This window comes from Schistocerca piceifrons, chromosome 11 (genome assembly GCF_021461385.2).
Source record: "Schistocerca piceifrons isolate TAMUIC-IGC-003096 chromosome 11, iqSchPice1.1, whole genome shotgun sequence".
Lineage (NCBI taxonomy): Eukaryota > Metazoa > Arthropoda > Insecta > Orthoptera > Acrididae > Schistocerca > Schistocerca piceifrons.
In genome coordinates, this window is record NC_060148.1 from 52,765,344 (window position 1) to 52,786,782 (window position 21,439).

A 21,439-nucleotide genomic window follows, 5' to 3' on the forward strand; every position below is an offset into this window, starting at 1 on the left:
GTCCGGAAGTGAAGGTAGAGGGGGCGGGGAGGTTTTGTTCCGTAGATCATATGGACGGTAAACGATATCATTTAGAACTTGTCAGCTGAACAGAAGTAGTCACATATTTGAAACAAATATAAAATATTTGAAATTGTAATATTTATACGTTTGAAACAGGAGAACCGCTTTCTTTGGGAAAATATACACTACTGGCCGTTAAAATTGCTACACCAAGAAGAAATGCAAATGATAAACGGGTATTCGTTGGACAAATATATTATACTAGAACTGACATGTGATTACATTTTCACGCAATTTGGGTGCATAGATCCTGAGAAATCGGTACCCAGAACAACCACCTCTGGCCGTAATAACGGCCTCGATACGCCTGGACATTGAGTCAAACAGAGCTTGGATGGCGTGTACAGGTACAGCTGCCCATGCAGCTTCAACACGATACCGCCGTTCACCAAGAGTAGTGACTGGCGTATTGTGACGAGCCAGTTGCTCGGCCACCATTGACCAGATGATTTCAATTGGTGAGAGACCTGGAGAATGTGCTGGCCAGGGCAGCAGTCGAACATTTTCTGTATCCAGAAAGGCCCGTACAGGACCTGCAACATGCCGGTCGTGCATTATCCTGCTGAAATGTAGGGTTTCGCAGGGATCGAATGAAGGGTGGAGCCACGGGTCGTAACACATCTGAAATGTAACGTCCACTGTTCAAAGTGCCGTCAATGCGAACGAGAGGTGACCGAGACGTGTAACCAATGGCACCCCATACTATCAAGCCGGGTAATACGCCAGTATGGCCACAACGCAACGAATACACGCTTCCAATATGCGTTCACCGCGATGTCGCCAAACACGGATGCGATCATCATGATGCTGTAAACAGAACCTGCATTCATCCGAAAAAATGACGTTTTGCCATTCGTGCACCCAGGTTCGTCGTCGAGTACACCATCTCAGACGCTCCTGTCTGTGATGCAGCGGTAACCGCAGCCACGGTCTCCGAGCTGATAGTCCGTGCTGCTGCAAACGTCGTCGAACTGTTCGTGCAGATCGTTGTTGTCTTGCAAACGTCCCCATCTGTTGACTCAGCGATCGAGACATGGCTGCACGAACCGTTACAGCCGTGCGGATAAGATGCCTGTCATCTCGAGTGCTAGTGATACGAGGTCGTTGGGATCCAGCACGGCGTTCCGTATTACCCTTCTGAACCCACCGATTCCATAATCTGCCTACAGTCATTGGATGTCGATCAACGCGGGCAGCAATGTCACGATACGCTAAACTGCAATCACGATAGGCTACAATCCGACCTTTATCAAAGTCGGAAACGTGATGGTACGCATTTCTCCTCCTTACACGAGGCATCACAACAACGTTTCACCAGGCAACGCCGGTCAATTGCTGTTTGTGTATGAGAAATCGATTGGCAACTTGCCTCATGTCAGCACGTTGCAGGTATCGCCACCGGCGCCAACCTTGTGTGTATGCTCTGAAAAGCTAATCATTTGCATATCACAGCATCTTCTTCCTGTCGGTTAAATTTCGCGTCTGTAGCACGTCATCTTCGCAGTGTAGCAATTTTAAAGGCCAGTAGTGTATATCAGCAATCATTTGAGCATCAGACAGATTGAATCAGCGCAACTTGAAGCGAGAGACAAATGGGTAGGGTGCATTCTATTAGCAGGGGTGCCGAAGCAGTTAGTTTGTTTCTTGCTCTATAGACTGTCAAACACAGAAAAACACGTGCGCGATTGCAATAGATTTTGTTGTGTAAAAAGGACTAATTACTTTTTTTCAAGACTAATAATTTTTGTTCAGGAATTTCTGTAAGGTGTAGCTGGTTAGAGGAAACATTTTTGACTTACATTTTTTAAAAATCCATCTGCTTTCAGTCAGACATTTTATTTTCGTGGCTAGATTGACACGAGAGTTTCATAGCTGCATATTTCAGCCTTTTATGTTGGGTTCATTAAAGAGTTTTATAGATCAGTAATGTTGTACTCGGGAGTGTCTTTCTTACCCTGAAACTCAGAGGGAATGCCGATAGTAAGTATCATAAGTGAATGTATGCACTGTGACGTGGTCGATATAGCCATTTGTGTGTGAACCCCAGATATAATTTTAAGTACTCTATTTTGTGCTGGAATACTGTTTGGTTGAGCGTGGAGTTCCCCAAGAACACTATCTCACGAGACACCAGTTAATGAAAATATGTTAACGTACTTACTTCCATACCCCCAAGCTTCGCGATTAATCTTATGGCAAAGTAGTCAAATTCGGACGTTTTAGCAGATCTGCTACATAGTTTGTATGTGATCATCAATATGCGTAACTAAGAGCTTGGAATTCTGTATTCTGTTTTTGTTTTTGCCTACCTAGGTTAATATGAGGTGCAGCATTTTTGGTTGTGTAAAACTGGAAATGCTTTTTTCCCCAAGGTTGGCTGTTTGTGCAAACCGGCAACTTTCACAGAAATTTTTAGTATTTTGCCTGTCGCTGCTTCTTTGCTCCACATCACAACAGCGCTGTTGTCACCGGCAAACAGAGCTAACTTTAGCTCCGGATTGAAGAGAGACGGAGGAGCAGCATTTCTCCAGAAGTGAGGCAACCAGGCGGGCCCTGTGTTCCAGGAAGCGCGCTGACGTCGGCCGCTCCCCGCCTGCCTGGAACACCTGGATGCAGGCTACGGCTTTCCTCTTGCAGGGATCTGCTTTGTTCTGATTTATTCCCTAAGGTAGTTTGCTGTTAATAACCCACTGCAGTTCAAAAGAATCACTTGTAAACGGTCAGCACGTAGCTGTAGTTGCGTCTTAATGTAAATGTGAAATTACTTCCGCAGCATTGCAGTTAATCGTACAAATTATCGTTGGAGCATGAACGTAAGATAATGTCAGTTCGACACTACTGTGCGTTTCGATTGTCATGGCAACATTAGGGGGTTTGAAAGGTTGTACATCGTTCAGTTTGTTTGTGTCGTGTGTTTCATAGCCACAGCCGTGGCACATTTGTACACAGGGTGGTCAGAAACGGTCTCAAACGCTTGTAAGGATGCTGCTGGGTAGGTTGTCCTGAAAAATAATTCAAAGAAAAAATGTATTACGTTGCGCCATTTTCTAGCTAATTGGCACTGAAGCAAGTTAATCGGGCCGTTGCGCGCGCAAATTCAAGCGGCCCGCGGGAGACGGGATCCCCAGTGTATCGTTCGTTTGATCTTCTAAAACGGAGCAGCAGAGCGATACAAAAATTGGACTTGGGACGATAATAAGGCTCGAGCCCCAGCCGAAAGCTGAGCAGTATCGTACGCTATGGGAACAACTGACGCTAATATTGTATCTGGTGAGCCGCTCGAATTCTTGCGCTCAACGGCCTGATGCCTAACTTCAACGTTAATTAACTTTGAGACGGCGCGACGTATGGAGTTTCTTTCTTAAGAGTTGTTTCTCAGCACCACCTACGCTGCAACAGCCTTACACGCCTTTCAGACTGTTTCTGACCACCTGTTACACGTAGGTGGAAACTGTTTCTCCCTGTTACGGATTGCTGCGTTCCCAGAGGTATGTGGGGCTATGAGTATACGTGTAGGTCGCGCTGTTCCTGGGAAGTGCGGTCGGTGGTCCGTGGTCGAATAGTTAGCGCTCAGTTGCAACCCAGGTACATTATGTGATCAAAAGTACCCGGACACCTGGCTGAAAACGACTTATAAGTTCGTGTCGCCCTTCATCCGTAATGCTGGAGTTCAGTATGGTGTTGGCCCACCATTAGCCTTGATGACGGCTTCCACTCTCGCAGGCATACGTCCAATCAGGTGCTGGAACGTTTCTTAGGAAATTACAGCCCACACTTCACGGAGTGCTGCACTGAGGAGAGGTTTCGATGGCGGTCGCTGAGGTCTGGCACGAAGTCGGCGTTCCAAAACAACCAAAATGTGTTCTATAGGATTTGGGTCAGGACTCTGTACAGGCCAGTCCATTACAGGGATGTTATTGTCGTGAAACCTCTCCGCTACAGGCCGTGCATTATGAACAGGTGCTCGGTCGTGTTGAAAGATGCAATCAGCATCGCCTAATTGCTCTTCAACAGTGGGAAGCAAGAAGGTGCTTAAAACACCAATGTAGGTCTGTGCTGTGATAGTGCCACGTAAAACAACAAGAGGGGTGCAAGCCCCCTCCATGAAAAACACCACCACAGCCTCCGAATTTTACTGTTGGCACTACACACGCTGGCAGATGACGTTCAGCGGGCGTACCCCATACCCACACCCTGCCATCGGATCGCCACATTGTGTACCGTGATTCGTCACTCCACACAACGTTTTTCCACTGTTCAATCGTGAAATGTTTACGCTCCTTTCACCAAGCGAGGCGTCGTTAGGCATTCACCGGCGTGATGTTTGGCTTACGAGCAGCCGCTCGACCGGGAAATGCAAGTTTTCTCACCTCCCGCCTAACTGTCATAGTACTTTCAGTGGATCCCGATGCAGTTTGGAATTCCTTTGTGATGGTCTGGATAATGACTGCCTACTACACATTACGACCCTCTTCAACTGTCGGCAGCGTCTGTCAGTCAACAGACGAGGTCGGCCTGTACGCTTTTGTGTTGTACGTGCCCCTTCACGTTTCCACTTCACTATCACATTGGAAACACTGGAGCTAGGGATGTTTAGGAGTGTGGAAATTTCGCGTACTGACGTATAACGCAAGTGACACCCAATCACCTGACGACGTTCGAAGTCCGTGAGTTCCGCGGAGCGCCCCATTCTGCTCTCTCACGATGTCTAATGACTACTGAGGTCGCTGATTGGAGTACCTGGCAGTAGGTGGCAGCACAATGCACCTAATGTGAAAAACGTATGTTTTCTGTGTTGTACGGATACTTTTCATCCCATAGTGTATGTCTTTCCATACAAACTTGGTCATTACGCTTTTGTTATAACTCCTGAAAAGAAAACATAAATATCGGGAAGATGTGGTTCGAAAGGAGCTCCTTGTATCAGATCCGTGTCTGTCTCTTATTAAAGTAAAATGCTGCATATTTGTAGATTACTTACGTAACGCGACAGAACATTTTAATAAGCACTGTTTTCATAACACAGTTTCTGTGTAGGATACGTGACAGCCGTGGATCTTATTTGAAGGCAGTAACTTACATGCTCTTTATTATACTTTATTGTTCGTTGAAACTTGATAACAACCGTTACCAACTTTCGTATGTTCAGCACTGTGTAAGCAGGTTTTACTTTTTCCGCGAATCTATTTCGCAGTGTTATAAAGCTGAAGCAACGTTGTGCACATAACAGACAAGACGTTCGTACCTCATTTCACAGTATGCATTTTCATGCACAATGCGTTGTAAAAGATTCCGATCTTCGGTGCAGTACTCAACCGCCTTGTGTGTCTTCAGACAGTGCCTATTAAGTTGTAAAATACTAGTTAGCGCATTTCTACACACTTTCTTATGTGCAAGACTGCCAGCACGTGGGTTATCTTTATGTGGGTCCATTTTGCAGGGTTACGCAGACGGAAGGACATAGCGCGTGTTAGAGAAGATGTCTGAAAACTGACAAGTTTGTATAACGTCCACAGCTCTGCGACACAGTCGCGGCGATATCCACACGAGTACTGTGCCAAGGGCCGTTGAGGTGCAGAGCAGGGAGTACTTTCCACGGCATCTCACGTCAGGGGCTCATCGCGTTCCATTTCCGTATGAAGCGCGGGGAGAATAAATTTGGTGCTTACTTCCTAAAGATAACAAATCTTACTGTGCAGATTTTTTAGTAGAGCACAAAAATTCTCTGTAGCCATAATGGTTCTCATATGCAAACCACAGTTGATGTACACTTTGTCTGGGCCTCACCCATAAGTCTTGTATAAAAATTTGAGGTGTTCCTCATTATTATTATTGTGGAATTAGTGGAAATTTAATTTTGGATTTAGTACTTTTTCTCATAAAAATTATTTTAAGAGTGTAGAAATGTACTTCAGGAACTAATAACTCGCATTACTGATAGCCGGCCGGAGTGGCCGAGCGGTTCTAGGCGCTATAGTCTGGAATCGCACTGCCGCTACGGTCGCAGGTTCGAATCCTGCCTGGGGCATGGATGTGTGGTTAGTTATGTTTAAGTACTTCTAAGTTCTAGGGGGCTGATGATGACCTCGGCAGTTAAGTTCCACAGTGCTCAGAGCCATTTGAACCATTACTGATACGGGGTGTTCAAAAAGTCTCTCCGCAGTGCCGCATGCGTGTTGGCCGCGCGTGTTGTATGACGCAGTGAATATACCGAAATACAGTGAAATACAAGTTATTAATTTATTGAATTTTCATTTTTACTTACAAATGTTCACATTAAATGTTGAAGGTGTCCCCTCTGTTGTTGAATACACAATTCAATTCGTCTAATCACGTTTCCAAATACGAGGTGTAACATTTCTTCTTTAACCGAAGCAGTGAAAGTGGATATTGCAGCTTTCAGTTCATCGACGGACGGTTTTTATAGACAGTCGCTCTCGCTCCACCCCAGAAGAAAAAGTCAGGTGGTGTTAGGTCAGGCGATCGTGGAGGCCAAAGTTCGTGTGAAATTATGAGATTGCCAAAAACATCAGCAAGCAGTGACATTGAAACGCGAGCTGTATGCGCGGTTGCACCATCTTGTTGAAAATAACCGTTCAGTATTTCACTTAACACACGTTTTCCTATGAATGGGTACAGAACATCACTGCAGTATAGTTGTGCGTTTATTTCGTTGAAAAATTTGGGTCCCCCTATCCGAAGTCTAGAAATTTCAACCCAAACTCGTATTTTCACAGAATGAAGTTCAAAAATGGTTCAAATGGCTCTGAGCACTATGGGACTTAACTTCTGAGGTCATCAGTCCCCTAGAACTTAGAACTACTTAAACCTAATTAACCTAAGGACATCCATGCCCGAGGCAGGATTCTAATCTGCGACCGTAACGGTCGCGCGGTTCTAGACTGTAGCCCCTAGGACCGCTCGGCCACTACGGCCGGCTTAAGTAGTCAATAAAAAGTGCCATTTGTAACACTTGCGTTTAAAAAACTCTCGAAGATTAATTTGTTCCATTTCCCGATTGCGGTCTAATAACTTAAAATGACGCAAGATAGGCAGTAAATCACACATGCAAACATCACCAAACATATTTATGTACACAATTGCTATTGAAGATAGAATAAATTCTCGAAACGCGTTGTGCTAAGCATCAAAAACTAAGGAACTGATACAGTTTTCATTATTTCAATGATCAAAGGGCCTTGGTGTAAAATGATGGATATGACGACCTCTGTATAAGAGTTCGATACTTTTTGCAGGAAACTACGATGGTTGGAACTTTAATAGTGGCAACTGTATATTTACAGCTCGTACAAAATAGATACGTGTTTCAAAGTTTTACTGACCTTCAAAGTAGTCAACAACATTGTGTATAACCTGTTACCAGCTATGTGGGAGTCGTAGGATACTCTTAGCAGTGCCAGTTGTGTTTACAGTTCGAGCGGCGCGGTCTATTGGCAGCCGAAATTGTATCAGTTCTGAAGAGAATGCCGTAAAGTGTGTCCTTCAGTTTATAAATCGAGTTGAACTCACGAGGGCTTAAGTGAGGGGGGTTCAGTAGGTGGTATAGCACTTAGCAGCCTTATCAGTCAAACAAATCAGTAACAGCCTGCACTGTACGTGCTTGAGCATTGTCCTGCTAAGCGACGGTCAGGTCCTGGAGAAAGTGTCATCGCTTCTGTCTCTAAGCTGGTCCTAGGTTGTGTTCCAAAAATGAACAGCTGATTTGTTTGACTGATGGGACTGCTAAGTGCTATACCGCCCACTCCCCTGACCTAAGCCCTCGTGAGTTCAACTCAATTTCTAAACTGAAGAACACACTTTACGGCATTCACTTCAGAAATGATACAATTTTGGCTGCCAATAGACCGCGCCGCTCGAACTGTCAACACAACTGGCACTGCTAAGAGTATCCTACGACTTCCACATCGCTGGCAACGGGTTATACACAATGCTGGTGACTACCCTGAAGGTCAGTAAAACTTTGGAACACGTATCTATTCCGTATGAGCTGTAAATAAGTCGTAGCCACTATTAAAGTTCCAACCCTCGTATTTACTTGTTAGAACCGGAGAGCTGTTAGTTAAGGGCTGCCACGTCTAAGTCATTTTTTGGATGTGGAACCTTTGGGAAACCAGCTCCACAAATGTCTCAGCATGCGCCGTGATTAGCCTCATCTTGTGTTAGCGCTTCTTACTTGAGCGATACCCAGGAGCACCGGCACCCAACGTTACAAAAGCGTTGCGATGCGCCGCTCGCAGGTCGCCTTTCTAACGGGTTCCAGGGGCAGCACTTCTTAATATTTCTCGTAATTATTGCCCGATTTTAAAGATTCCAAAGTGCTGTCATAATCTGCTCATATAGAGGAGTAATGTTATCTCCAAGATTTGATACACAAAGACAAGTATGACAGTTCGAAAATCTCTTTGTGTGTCCTGTGGCGGCGTAACTCAAGGAGCATAAATTACCCACACTGTATTCATCCAGTATTCGCGAATGACAGCACTTGTATGTTAACCGGGGACCTAGAAACGACGGAGGGGCTCTGTCCCCGCCGCAGCCGCAGTGGTCCACAACCCCACGACGACTACCGCAGTCCACTTCACGCCTCCGCCGCCCCATACCGAACCCAGGGTTACTGTGCGGTTCGGCCCCCGGTGGACCCCGCAGGGAACGTCTCACACCAGACGAGTGTAGCTTCTGTGTTTGCATGGTAGAGTAATAGTGCTCTACGCGTACTTGTAGAACTTCTTTGCGCATCCGACATAGTGTAGCTGAGGCGGAATAAGCGGAACCAGCCCGCATTCGCCGAGGCAGGTGGGAAACCGCCTAAAAACCATGCACAGACTGGCCGGTTCACCGAACCTCGACACAAATGGCCGGCCGAAGTGGCCGTGCGGTTCTAGGCGCTTCAGTCTGGAACCGCAAGACCGCTACGGTCGCAGGTTCGAATCCTGCCTCGGGCATGGATGTTTGTGATGTCCTTAGGTTAGTTAGGTTTAACTAGTTCTAAGTTCTAGGGGACTAATGACCTCAGCAGTTGAGTCCCATAGTGCTCAGAGCCATTTGAACCTCGACACAAATGCGCCGGGCGGATTCGTGCCGGGGACCAGGCGCTCCTTCCCGCTCGGAAAGCCGTGCGTAAGACCGCACGGCCAACCGGGCGGGCTTTGACAGCACTTACAAGGGGACCTCCCCATCGCACCCCCCTCAGATTGAGTTATAACTTGGCACAGTGGGTAGGTCTTGAAAAACTGAACACAGATCAATCGAGAAAACAGGAAGAAGTTGTGTGGAACTAAGCAAAATATACAAACTGAGTAGTCCATGAGCAAGATAGGCAACATCAAGAATAGTGTGAGCTCAGGAGCGCCGTGGTCCCGTGGTTGGCGTGAGCAGCTGCGGAACGAAAAGCCCTTGGTTCAAGTCTTCCCTCGAGTGAAAAGTTTACTTTCTTTATTTTCGCAAAGCTATGATCCGTGCGATCGTTCATTGACGTCTCTGTTCACTGTAATAAGTTTAGTGTCTGTGTTTTGCGACCGCACCGCAAAACCGTGCGATTAGTAGACAAGAGGACGTGCCTCTCCAATGGGGACCGAAGACATTTGATCGCAAGGTCATAGATCAACCGATTCCTCCACAGGAAAACACGTCTGAAATATTCTATACGACACTGGTGACGGCATGTGCGTCACATGACAGGAATATGTTGTCGACCCACCTAACTTGTACACTTGGCCAATGGGTAAAAAGATTCTTCTACCTTGTTCGACAATCGTTCGATCCCTTAAGGAACTTTCCGATTCCTTACAGTTCGGAAAATATTCATTGACCTTGTTATTGAAGTCGCGAGCTACATTTGCTGGAGTCATATTGCCCACGGAATACATGTCACGTATTTAATGCACTCTCGTCCAAAGTAGTGAACAGTCTACTGCCAGCCAGGGAGCCTCGTTAGCAGGAATACTCTCTCTCCCGTGCGCTGTAGTCGACTGACGTCGTGTGTTTCGATGTTTGTTTAGGTGTAGCGTCTCCCCATACGACGGCGCAGTTACCTCGCATCGGACGGACGGACGGACAGATAATAATTGTCTGAAAATAGAAAGTTAAACTTTTCACTCGAGGGAAGAGTTGAACCAAGGACCTCTCTTTCCGCAGCTGCTCACGCTAACCAGAGGACCACGGTGCTCCTGAGCTCACACTATCCTTGATTTTGCCTGTCTTGCGCATGGACTACTCAGTTTGTATATTTTGCTTATTTTTTTCATAGTTCCCCACAACTTCTTCCTCTTTTCTCGATTGATCTGCGTTCAGTTTTTCAAGGCCTATCCACTGTGCCAACTTATAACTCAATCTGAGGAGGGTGCTGTGGGGAGGTCCCCTTGTTTGTAGCGACTTGCAACAAACTTTACACATAATTTAAAACATTTACGAAACTTTTTCTAAGTGACATACCTCCAAAAAAATCACAAAAGGATAAAACGTTTATCGCTTACTACGTTCTCCCTGTTGATGCAGTAGAACTGCAGCATCATGCTCGAAGTTTTGATGTATTTTTACTAATGCATTGGCAACACGTTTTTCCGGCAGCATCTACATATACCACTAAATGTATCAGCAAAATCATATCATTGTACAACACTAAAGTGGAAAGTGGATGCAACGAGAGGAAGAGGTGGCGAGTGAATTGGGATGATGGACACCATTAGAAGACGGCGAACGTACAAACATGTGAAGAATGCTCAGATTTCCAGAAAAGGATACGACGGACAGTATCGATATGAAACCCGTAATACGAGAGATACACTAAAGAAAAAGGCAGACACTATTAATGAATTTGTAAGTTTACAGTACGTATCATTTGTAACAGAATTGTTGTTAGTATTTCTAAATACACTCCTGGAAATGGAAAAAAGAACACATTGACACCGGTGTGTCAGACCCACCATACTTGCTCCGGACACTGCGAGAGGGCTGTACAAGCAATGATCACACGCACGGCACAGCGGACACACCAGGAACCGCGGTGTTGGCCGTCGAATGGCGCTAGCTGCGCAGCATTTGTGCACCGCCGCCGTCAGTGTCAGCCAGTTTGCCGTGGCATACGGAGCTCCATCGCAGTCTTTAACACTGGTAGCATGCCGCGACAGCGTGGACGTGAACCGTATGTGCAGTTGACGGACTTTGAGCGAGGGCGTATAGTGGGCATGCGGGAGGCCGGGTGGACGTACCGCCGAATTGCTCAACACGTGGGGCCTGAGGTCTCCACAGTACATCGATGTTGTCGCCAGTGGTCGGCGGAAGGTGCACGTGCCCGTCGACCTGGGACCGGACCGCAGCGACGCACGGATGCACGCCAAGACCGTAGGATCCTACGCAGTGCCGTAGGGGACCGCACCGCCAATTCCCAGCAAATTAGGGACACTGTTGCTCCTGGGGTATCGGCGAGGACCATTCGCAACCGTCTCCATGAAGCTGGGCTACGGTCCCGCACACCGTTAGGCCGTCTTCCGCTCACGCCCCAACATCGTGCAGCCCGCCTCCAGTGGTGTCGCGACAGGCGTGAATGGAGGGACGAATGGAGACGTGTCGTCTTCAGCGATGAGAGTCGCTTCTGCCTTGGTGCCAATGATGGTCGTATGCGTGTTTGGCGCCGTGCAGGTGAGCGCCACAATCAGGACTGCATACGACCGAGGCACACAGGGCCAACACCCGGCATCATGGTGTGGGGAGCGATCTCCTACACTGGCCGTACACCACTGGTGATCGTCGAGGTGACACTGAATAGTGCACGGTACATCCAAACCGTCATCGAACCCATCGTTCTACCATTCCTAGACCGGCAAGGGAACTTGCTGTTCCAACAGGACAATGCACGTCCGCATGTATCCCGTGCCACCCAACGTGCTCTAGAAGGTGTAAGTCAACTAACCTGGCCAGCAAGATCTCCGGATCTGTCCCCCATTGAGCATGTTTGGGACTGGATGAAGCGTCGTCTCACGCGGTCTGCACGTCCAGCACGAACGCTGGTCCAACTGAGGCGCCAGGTGGAAATGGCATGGCAAGCCGTTCCACAGGACTACATCCAGCATCTCTACGATCGTCTCCATGGGAGAATAGCAGCCTGCATTGCTGCGATAGGTGGATATACACTGTACTAGTGCCGACATTGTGCATGCTCTGTTGCCTGTGTCTATGTGCCTGTGGTTCTGTCAGTGTGATCATGTGATGTATCTGACCCCAGGAATGTGTCAATAAAGTTTCCCCTTCCTGGGACAATGAATTCGCGGTGTTCTTATTTCAATTTCCAGGAGTGTAGTTTAGCGCCTTGCACATTTAATCGTTGTGAACCGACTTTGTACGAATGTAAAATTAGAGAGATTCGAGCGCGCACGGAGGCTTTCAGACAGTCGTTCTTCCCGCGAACCATACGCGACTGGAACAGAAAAGGGAGGTAATGACAGTGGCACGTAAAGTGCCCTCCGCCACACACCGTTGGGTGGCTTGCGGAGTATAAATGTAGATGTAGATGTACCGTAGCAGATTTTATAAGTGGGAGAGTCCGATTCTTTAAAGGATGGAGGCAGGGGCTTTTTGGTGCTTCTAGATTTTTCACTTAATACCGGTTCTTGGTACTGAATAAGTAGGCTTTCCCGGCATAATTGGCGTCTATCTTGGAGCCTCTACCAGTTCAGGTTTTTCAGGATACCCGTTGCGCTCTCTCGTCAGTCAAAAGAAAAAGAAAAAAAAAAACTGTCACCATTTCTGTTGCCTTTCTTTCTGCATTTCACTTTCCCTCGTTACTCCTATGGAGTGCGAATCCCACACACTTCCGCATTACCAGGCGTCTTCAACAGATATCAAGAATTTTTTTTATTTAGACGTCTTTGTTTGCTCTCATTCGATATTAGAAACTAATGCCATTGCTTTTCCCATTTCCCGAAATATTTGTGGAACTCTTATCTGGAATAGTTATTAGCTCTTTCACCGACATGTTGTTACTCATATCTTGAGATCTGGTTCGGAAATATTTTGAACTCGACTGATTTATCATTTCCCCCTTTTTGTCGAACACTTTCAGCAGTGTCAATCTTTGCTACTAGTACATGGTATATCAAGAAGAATAATCTGATTTGAGCCGGCCTCGGTGGCCGTGCGGTTCTAGGCGCTGCAATCCGGAACCGCGGGACTGCTACGGTCGCAGGTTCGAATCCTGCAACGGGCATGGATGTGTGTGATGTCTTTAGGTTAGTTAGGTTTAAGTAGTTCCACGTTCTAGGGGACTCATGACCTAAGATGTTAAGTCCCATAGTGCTCAGAGCCATTTGAACCATTTTTAATCCGATTTGGCACGTCTCTATTTCTGAAACTAATAAACAATGAATTTTGTTTTTTGATGAAAGGGAAACTCAAAAAGTTTTTTTTTTCCATATCTTTTCATAGGTGTTCAATATGTCCCGCTTCGGGTGCACGGCATATGTCAGTGCGGTATTCAAATTGTTCCCACACTGCAGGGAACATGTTTTGAGTTACAGCTTCCACAGCTGCTGTTATGCGGTGTCTCACTTCATTCATTGTTGTTGGCAACGGAGCGATTTATAAACCTCCACATACAGTCAGGTCCGGTGACTTCGCAGGCCAGTAAAGTAAAGCTGAATCATTTGGTCCAGTGCGACCGATCCATCATTCAGTAATCCTTTGATTTAAAAATTCCCGCATTTCCAGATGCCAGTGTGACACGTAAAACTCGAGAGTATGCTCTTTTCAACAGTACGTAGTTCACGCACATATCTCTAATAACATAATAGCTATGATTTGTTTTTTAAATGCGATAATTCTTTATATATTGTGACATACAGTGTGTACAGTTATGACAGCCGGCAGCTTGTGTCACTTAGGTCATAAACCGACCGTTCTCATGTTAAAACGACGTTTACTTTGAGCTTTTTTTCTGTATTATTTGAGAAGAGAAAAAAAATCACTGCGTGTTATTTCTGACTAAAATGGATGCTAGGGCATCATTACAGCGTTCTTTTTGGTGAAAAATTCACGATCAGTTAACGAAGTGTGGGCAGGGGCGTTGTCGCGATACAAAACCCGTGAAGTGTTTCACCACAAATCCGAGGGTTCCTACCGGATTGGTTCACGCAGACGCCGTGGACCTGTAACTGTCTGTCAAACTCGTGCAGCGCTATACCGTTAAAATGGAAGAAAAAAAAGCATTGGGCATAACCTTCGCATTTGAGCGCACTTGTCGAGCTTGCTACAGTGTTAGGGCCGCTCCACACGGGACACGGTGGGAAGCTCTTCTCCGCTGCGCAGCGCACCCAGCCTACACACGGCTCGCCTGCAGACAACGCCCCCTTCGTCGCCGCTTTGATCTGCCGCAGCTGCGGCGCCCCCGAGTTTCGGTCCTTTGTGGAGTCTGGCGACTAGGATCCTAGTCTTTCCACTTCTACGAGGGCTATCCACAAAGCACATTACGTTTTGGAATTAAAAATAAATAAAGTATTGGAAATTTTTTTTATTATATACAGATGAAAGCCACACTTAAATACTACACTGCTGGCCACCGTAAATGCAACACCAAGAAAGACAAGAGGTAGCACAACAAGATTTATTTTGTAGATAACATGTTGACCAAGTATCAAATGATTACGTTTACAGACGTCTGTGACATGTGGTTCCTGCCAGAATCAGTAGCCAGAGTAGCCGCCATTGTTGGAGATCACCGCTGCCACACGTCTCGGCATTGAGTGAAAGAGACGTTGGATGTGTTCCTGGGGTACAGCAGCCCAAGCAGCTTCCACACGTTGCCAAAGATCATCTGGTGTGGCAGCTGGGCATGTAATCTGGGTCACTCGTTGAGCAACCGTGGACCATACGTTTTCTATCGGCGAAAGATCCGGAGAGCGAGCCGGCCAGGGAAGCAATTCAATCTGGTTACTGACGAAGAACCTTTGGACAATGCGTGCCACGTGTGGTCGCGCATTATCCTGTTGAAATATGGCTGTGGCCGAGCCCTGAAGGTAAGGAAGGACAACTGGCTCCAGCACCTCGGATATGTAGCGCCGGCTATTTAAAGTACCGGCAATGCGTACTAGAGGCGTGCGAGAGTAATATCCAATACCGCCCCATACCATAATACCCGGTGCAAGACCAGTGTGGCGGTGCATAATGCAGCTGTCCAGCATCCTCTCTCCACGGTGTCTCCACACTCGAATCCGACCATCGAGGTGCTGCAGACAGAAGCGTGCCTCGTCAGTAAAGACAACGTCATTCCATTCTGCCGTCCACATCCGTCTGTCATCACACCATTGGTGACGGAGACGTCTGTGGTTCTGCGTCAATGGTAGACGAAGCAATGGACGTCTTGCGGACAGACCACTCTGCTGTAAACGGCGTCGAATGGTACTCGTAGACACTGTATGATGCGTTACAGACGCAATGTGCTGTGCTACGTTTCGGAATGTCACTGAGCGATCCGTCACTGCCGTGCGCACAATTTGCCTATCAGCACGTGCAGTGGTGCACCGAGGTGAATGCGATCGACCACGTCGCTCCGTCGTACCCTCCTGCATCCAACGGTCACATATCCGCATTACAGTTGTTTGGTTTCGTCCAACACGACTAGCGATTTCTCTGTATGATAATCCACAATCTCGGTAAGCCACCATCCTTCCTCTGTCGAACTCGGATACTTGATCAAAAGATGTTCGCTGTTGTCTACGAGGCGTAACTGATCGTCTTGTGAAACAACCACAAGGTAAACACACGTGCCGAACGTACACTCGTCGAAATCGCCAAGCCTTAAATGGCGCTATGAGGTGGCGCCACAGGCGCGCGTGATGTGCGTCTGCGCTGAAATTCTGATCAGTTGCATATCTTATCGCTGCAAACCCATGGTGTAAATTTCACTTGATTCGGATGCTTCCTTCAGGGTGTTGCATTTACGGTGGCCAGCAGTGTACTTTTCTACGTAGTTGCCATTTAAATTAAGGCACTTATCGTAGCGATGGACGACCTCGGAAATTCCTTCGTCGTAAAATTCGGCCGCCTGCGCCTTCAACCACGTGGTTAGCTCTTCTTGAAGCTGTCCGCCGTCATCAAAACGCTGCACAGCCAACCACTTCTTCATAGCTGGGAATAAGTGGCTCGGTGCCAGGTCGGGACTGTACGGCGGATGAGGAAACAACTCCCACTTAAAAGATTCGACAACTTCACGAGTGGCATTTGCCTTGTGGGCCCGGGCGTTGTCGTGAATCGGCAAGATCTTTGAGCCCAACTTTCCCCTGCGCTTGTTTTGTATTGCTCTTCTGAGGTTGTGCAGAGTTTGGCAATACCTTTGACAGTTTATTGTAGTGCCTCTTTCCAGGAAATCCACAAGAATCACACCTTTTCTGTCCCAAAAGACAGTCGCCATCACCTTCCTTGCCGACATTGTCTGCATGCATTTCTTGGGTTTTGGGGAGGAATTTGTGTGCCCCCACTGCATTGACTGCAATTTTGTCTCGCAGTTCACATGCTTAACCCATTTTTCGTCACCAATAACGATGCGATCGAGTAATGAGTCGCCATCTTTCTCGTAAGCGTCCAAAAACGTTAACGCTGCAGCCATTCGCAGATTTTTGTGAATCTCTGTCAAGATTTTTGGTATCCATCTTGCACAAAACTTGTGGTAAGCAAGCTTTTCGCTAATGATTTCGTACAACAAACTTCGTGAAATTTGTGGAAAACTCGTAGAGTTCCGTTATTGTGAAATTACGGTTTTCACGGACCGCGGCATCGACTTTTTCGACTTCGCTCTTCGTCGTGAACGTTAGTTCGGTCATTTTTAAATTTTATGACCTACTGACGCACTCCACCTTCAGTGATTATGTTGTCCCCATACACTTCAGAAAACTGCCGATAGATTTCTATCGGTGTACAGTTTTTTGCAGTCAGAAACCTTATTACAGCACGCACTTCACACTTCGCGACATTTTCAATTAACGCCGACATTTCAAACCGTCACAGTAACTCAACAGAGTACAGCACGAACCTCTCACTAGCACGGCAGGATGCCGACTGAGCGGCGGAATGCCATGACACCAAGATGGCCGCGCTAGCCCCGCCCCTAACGGACACAAACGAAAACGTAATGTACTTTGTGGGTAGGCCTCGTATTACTGAACAACGAAATCAAGAAGAGGCCATTCATCGAAGGAAGAACGGTCGTGTCATCTAGTGACTGTGGGACACTCCACGAAGTCTGTTCGAAATATACCACAACATCCGTTATTTCACGCCAGTGGTGTGTTGGAACAAAATGCGGGAGACATCCATGCACACGGCCGCGTTTAACGTGTAACTGCCTCAAGTTTCATTTTTGTATGTCTGTTAGTTATTGTTCACTGCTGCATTGAGTAGAACTTTGTGTCGCACTGTTTCCGAATTTCGAGATGGCAGAGTTTGAGAAGGAACGCGTCTATATTAAATTTTGGTGAAACTCAGGAAAACCTTTTCAGAGACACACCAAATGATGCAGGAAGCCAGCGCTGATGGATGCTTAAGCCTACTCGGTGTTGAGAATGGTTCACACGGTTTGAAAATGGCCGGACGGAAGTTAAGGAATACCGTCCATCAGGATGCCCTTCGACGTGTACCGACGACGCTCGTATCAGGAACGTCAACGAAATGGTGCGTGCCAATCGAAGACTGACTGTCCGAGAGACTGCAGAAGAATTTAACATTTCGGTTCGATCATGCCGTGAAATCCTGAGACAGCAACATGGAATGCATCGTGTTGCCGCCAAGTTCGTCCCACTACCCACAAATCAAGACCAGAAAGACATTCGGCTCACAATCTGTGAGGAAAAAAATGGTTCAAATGGCTGTGAGCACTATGGGACTTAACTTCTGAGGTCATCAGTCCCCTAGAACTTAGAACTACTTAAACCTAACTAACCTAAGGACATCACATACATCCATGCCCGAGGCAGGATTCGAACTTGCGACCGTAGTGGTCGCGCGGTTCCAGACTGAAGCGCCTAGAACCGCTCGGCCACAGCGGCCGGCATTTTTGAACACACGTCGCATTCTGACCACGTTTTCTCAGTATAGTTGCTGGCCATGTGTGATTCGTACCAAAGCAAATTGACGATAGACCAAATAGAAGATGGCCACGTTGGTCTGTGTTCAAGGGTTCATTGTTTCACCGTAAATTAATTGCCAGTGAATTTAAATTTCCTCAAAGCAGGCTGATTTATGAAGTCTTTGATTACTTCCCATAAAACCGTTGGCGATCAACGTTTCGGTATGTCATCTTTCTTACTGCCCTAACACGGAGACAATTTTTTTTTTTTTCTTCAAGGAGTTTTCAGATATGGTCTCTGTAGGGCTAGAAGATATATTGAGTGTATTTTTGGCATTCTTGCTAGACTGCAGTTTTTTTGCTCAGCTTCTAATGTTTTTTTGTCGGCTTCTGATGTATCCCTGGAATTTTCTGAACGTATTACAAAAAATAAAACAAAAAAACTTGCTGTGTGTTGCACAGTTTTGTTCGTGAGCAAGACATATACAGATTTGAAGACTCTTTTGAGTAGTTGAGTGTTATATGAGATGTCAACAGAGTGAGTGACTCTCACCATCTGTCGTCATCTGTGAAGAACGTTTGCCTCCAACGTCCGGTGAAAACTTTAATTTTCTGCGGTTTACCCGAATACTCTTCACAGGCCATGTTGCATATCGATGGATGTTTTCCCAGCTTCACAAATGAAATCATCTCTATTGACTTCCCCCTCTAGTCAACAGTATGACCTCACGACCGTGCCACCAAATAACAGAGCAGCGGCCCCAATAAGTCACCACAAAAGCGCGTCCATTTAAACCAGGGTTGTCCAACTCGCGGGCCGCATGAGGCCGAAGCAAGTATAAATGCGTCCCAAGAAGTATGTCACACGGTCGGTAAAAAATAAAAAGATGAAATCCCGTTTATACATTGTAATGATAAATTGATTATTTTCAATCTGGAATTCCCACCAGACGATGCTGTTCTCTCATTAGACCGTCTCTCTCTCTCTCTCTCTCTCTCTCTCTCTCTCTTTTTTTTTTTTTTTTTTTTTTTTTTTTTTTTTTTTTTTTTTTTTTAAAAAAAAGCGGTTATTGTTGGTGTCAAGTAGATCATGTGCGACCCGAAAACATTCTTCTTCCCTATGTGGCGCACGTAAGCTAAAAGGATGGAAACTCCTGTTTTAAAGCAATGCTTTGTCAGTTGAAGCGCTTCTGAGTAGCTCCGTGTGAAGGCAGCATTAGCGATCTAGAAGGTATCTACATGGAGAATAGAGCCTTAGTTTCTGCTTAATGTCTGCATACGCATGATATCACACGGTGCATTAATTATGCATCGTTGTTCACTCGATCTCAGCGATTCCGGAGCAACCCCCATTCGCAGATGGTTTCGCTTGAAACTCAACAATTTTTGAACCAGTTTTGCTGTCACACGTTCCATACCGTAAACATGCGAAAAAATTTTAGGACATGCGTCAGTTGTTATACCAGCATCATCAGCGACTTTTCTGATTGTGATTCGGCGAACTTCACAATCATTTCCTACAGTTTTTTCCACGATTTTATGTCTTGATGATGTGCTGGGGTTCCTAAGGTGCTCATCTTCAACGTCTTGCTGGCCTCGGAGACGCTTATAGCGCTCGTAAACACTTGCGTCAAGCGTAGGAGACTAACCGAAAGCCGTATTTTTAACATTTCTAAACCTTTGCTGCGTCTTTTTCTTATGCAAACATTAATGCAAATTCACTGATCCAATATTACAAAAAATAGATAATAGCCGGTACTGTGAAAACACGTGGAACATTTTTGACAGCCGAGAGCTAACAAACACTGTACAGAAGCTTTTCAGACATGTTCAGTAACACAGCGACGAAGAAATTGCGCGACTCGTACTAAAACAACACTTGAAATTACGAACTACCGTTCTAAAATGGGACGTACTAGTGATTTGTGAGCTGTCTCCGATGTAGGTTCCCTTTTCCATATATCTCCCAACAAAGCGAAATCTGCTTTATGTCAAATCATTTCGTTCCGTACGAGTTGATACACGCAGTTGCGTAAGGCAAGCATACCTACCATCATTCGTGCTGCCCATCATTGTATATGTTTAATTTACGTTCTTAGACATCGTTTACTTTTTGTCAGCTTAATATTACTTCCATTGAGGTCGGGCCGCTGCTGCAACTTCCGCCAGTGTGATTGTTGCCGATGCTGCTCAAGAATATCCGACAGTTTTCGTATTCTGCCTTCCTTCTGTGATTTGGAAGACAGCTCGTTTTTTAGAAGGCGGTGTCCGATTTGTCTAAACAGAAAATCATTTCGCCGATTACGCTTACAATTGCGGCAGAACCCAAATGGAAAACAAAAAAAAAGCGCAGTAGTAGGTTTATTTCCGAGTGTTACGTGGCTCACGTGGACGCTCTTGTGGTGAGTAGACAGGTTTGCTGGAAGGGAGGCGCAGGTACGCTAGAAGGCGGTGAGTCCCGGGACCGCAGCTTAGCGCCGAGCGGCGCTTAATTCCGCTTCCCCCCGTGCTCGTAGCCGCGCGCTATTGGACGCCTCCGCTCCCCTCCCGGCGCCGCTGGCTCGGCCCGGCTGCTAGCTCGCGTGCTGCTTACGTGTGCCGTGTGGACGATCTTATAACCTAGCAACGCGGCTGCCACGTTAACAAACCAGACGGGTTCCGCGAGCCGCTTTCTGCCGTCGCGAAATCACTGTCCGACGAGGCGGAAACACGTATTGTGCGCACCACAGTGTAAAGAACCGAAGAAAGATAAGTGTCCGAAGAAAGTGGCACAGGAAGATTCAAAATAGTAAAAAAAACATCCGAGAGTAAAAAAAAAGTGTGTGAGTGTGTGTTTCGCAACCCCGGGGGACGTGTTGGAGTACCCCGGGATAAGTGAAGTTTTTGATGTTCTTCAGCGGTGACTTCTACGACGGCGCCGAAGGTAAAAGAAGTGGCACCGTATTTTGTGTACTATTAAGTATTTGGGTTTTGTAGTCTCATTATTAGTATTTCTGCAGGTGACACTGTGTGTGTGTGTGTGTGTGTGTGTGTGTGTGTGTGTGTGTGTGTTGTAATGATCGTGCTCTGGAAACAGATATTTGCTCCGCCTAACAAGTATGATTAGTAACTGCTGCCCAGTTTTGTGCGTGCGTTCTTCTGCTGTTGACGTTCTCGTGAATTCGGTGTGTTTTGTAAAAAACTATCTGCATCCCGTGCGTCTAAGTGTTTAAACCGTGTCAGCAAAATTAGCGCATTATTTTTCGTTAAGTTGTCCTGATACCTGTGCGATAGATATTGTCGTCTCTCTTCCCTCTCCTCCCTACG

The 21,439-nt window shown here is 46.5% G+C and overlaps 1 protein-coding gene across 10 annotated transcripts in view; it reads left to right on the forward strand.

Annotated features, from left to right (window-relative positions):
- Positions 1–21,439, forward strand: part of LOC124720406 (eukaryotic translation initiation factor 4 gamma 1-like) — a 662,434-nt gene that overhangs the window by 118,010 nt on the left and 522,985 nt on the right. The window contains exon 1 of one of the 10 annotated variants that reach the window (XM_047245752.1): positions 20,773–21,056. The exons of 8 other annotated variants lie outside the window; for them this stretch is intronic. Coding sequence is in view for 1 of the 2 variants with exons in the window: in XM_047245755.1 (XP_047101711.1) it covers positions 21,020–21,056 (37 nt within the window). In the remaining variant the exon portion in view is untranslated. Of the gene's footprint in view, positions 1–20,772; positions 21,057–21,439 lie in introns of those variants that run through there. One more of the 10 variants, XM_047245755.1, reaches the window with a different exon arrangement.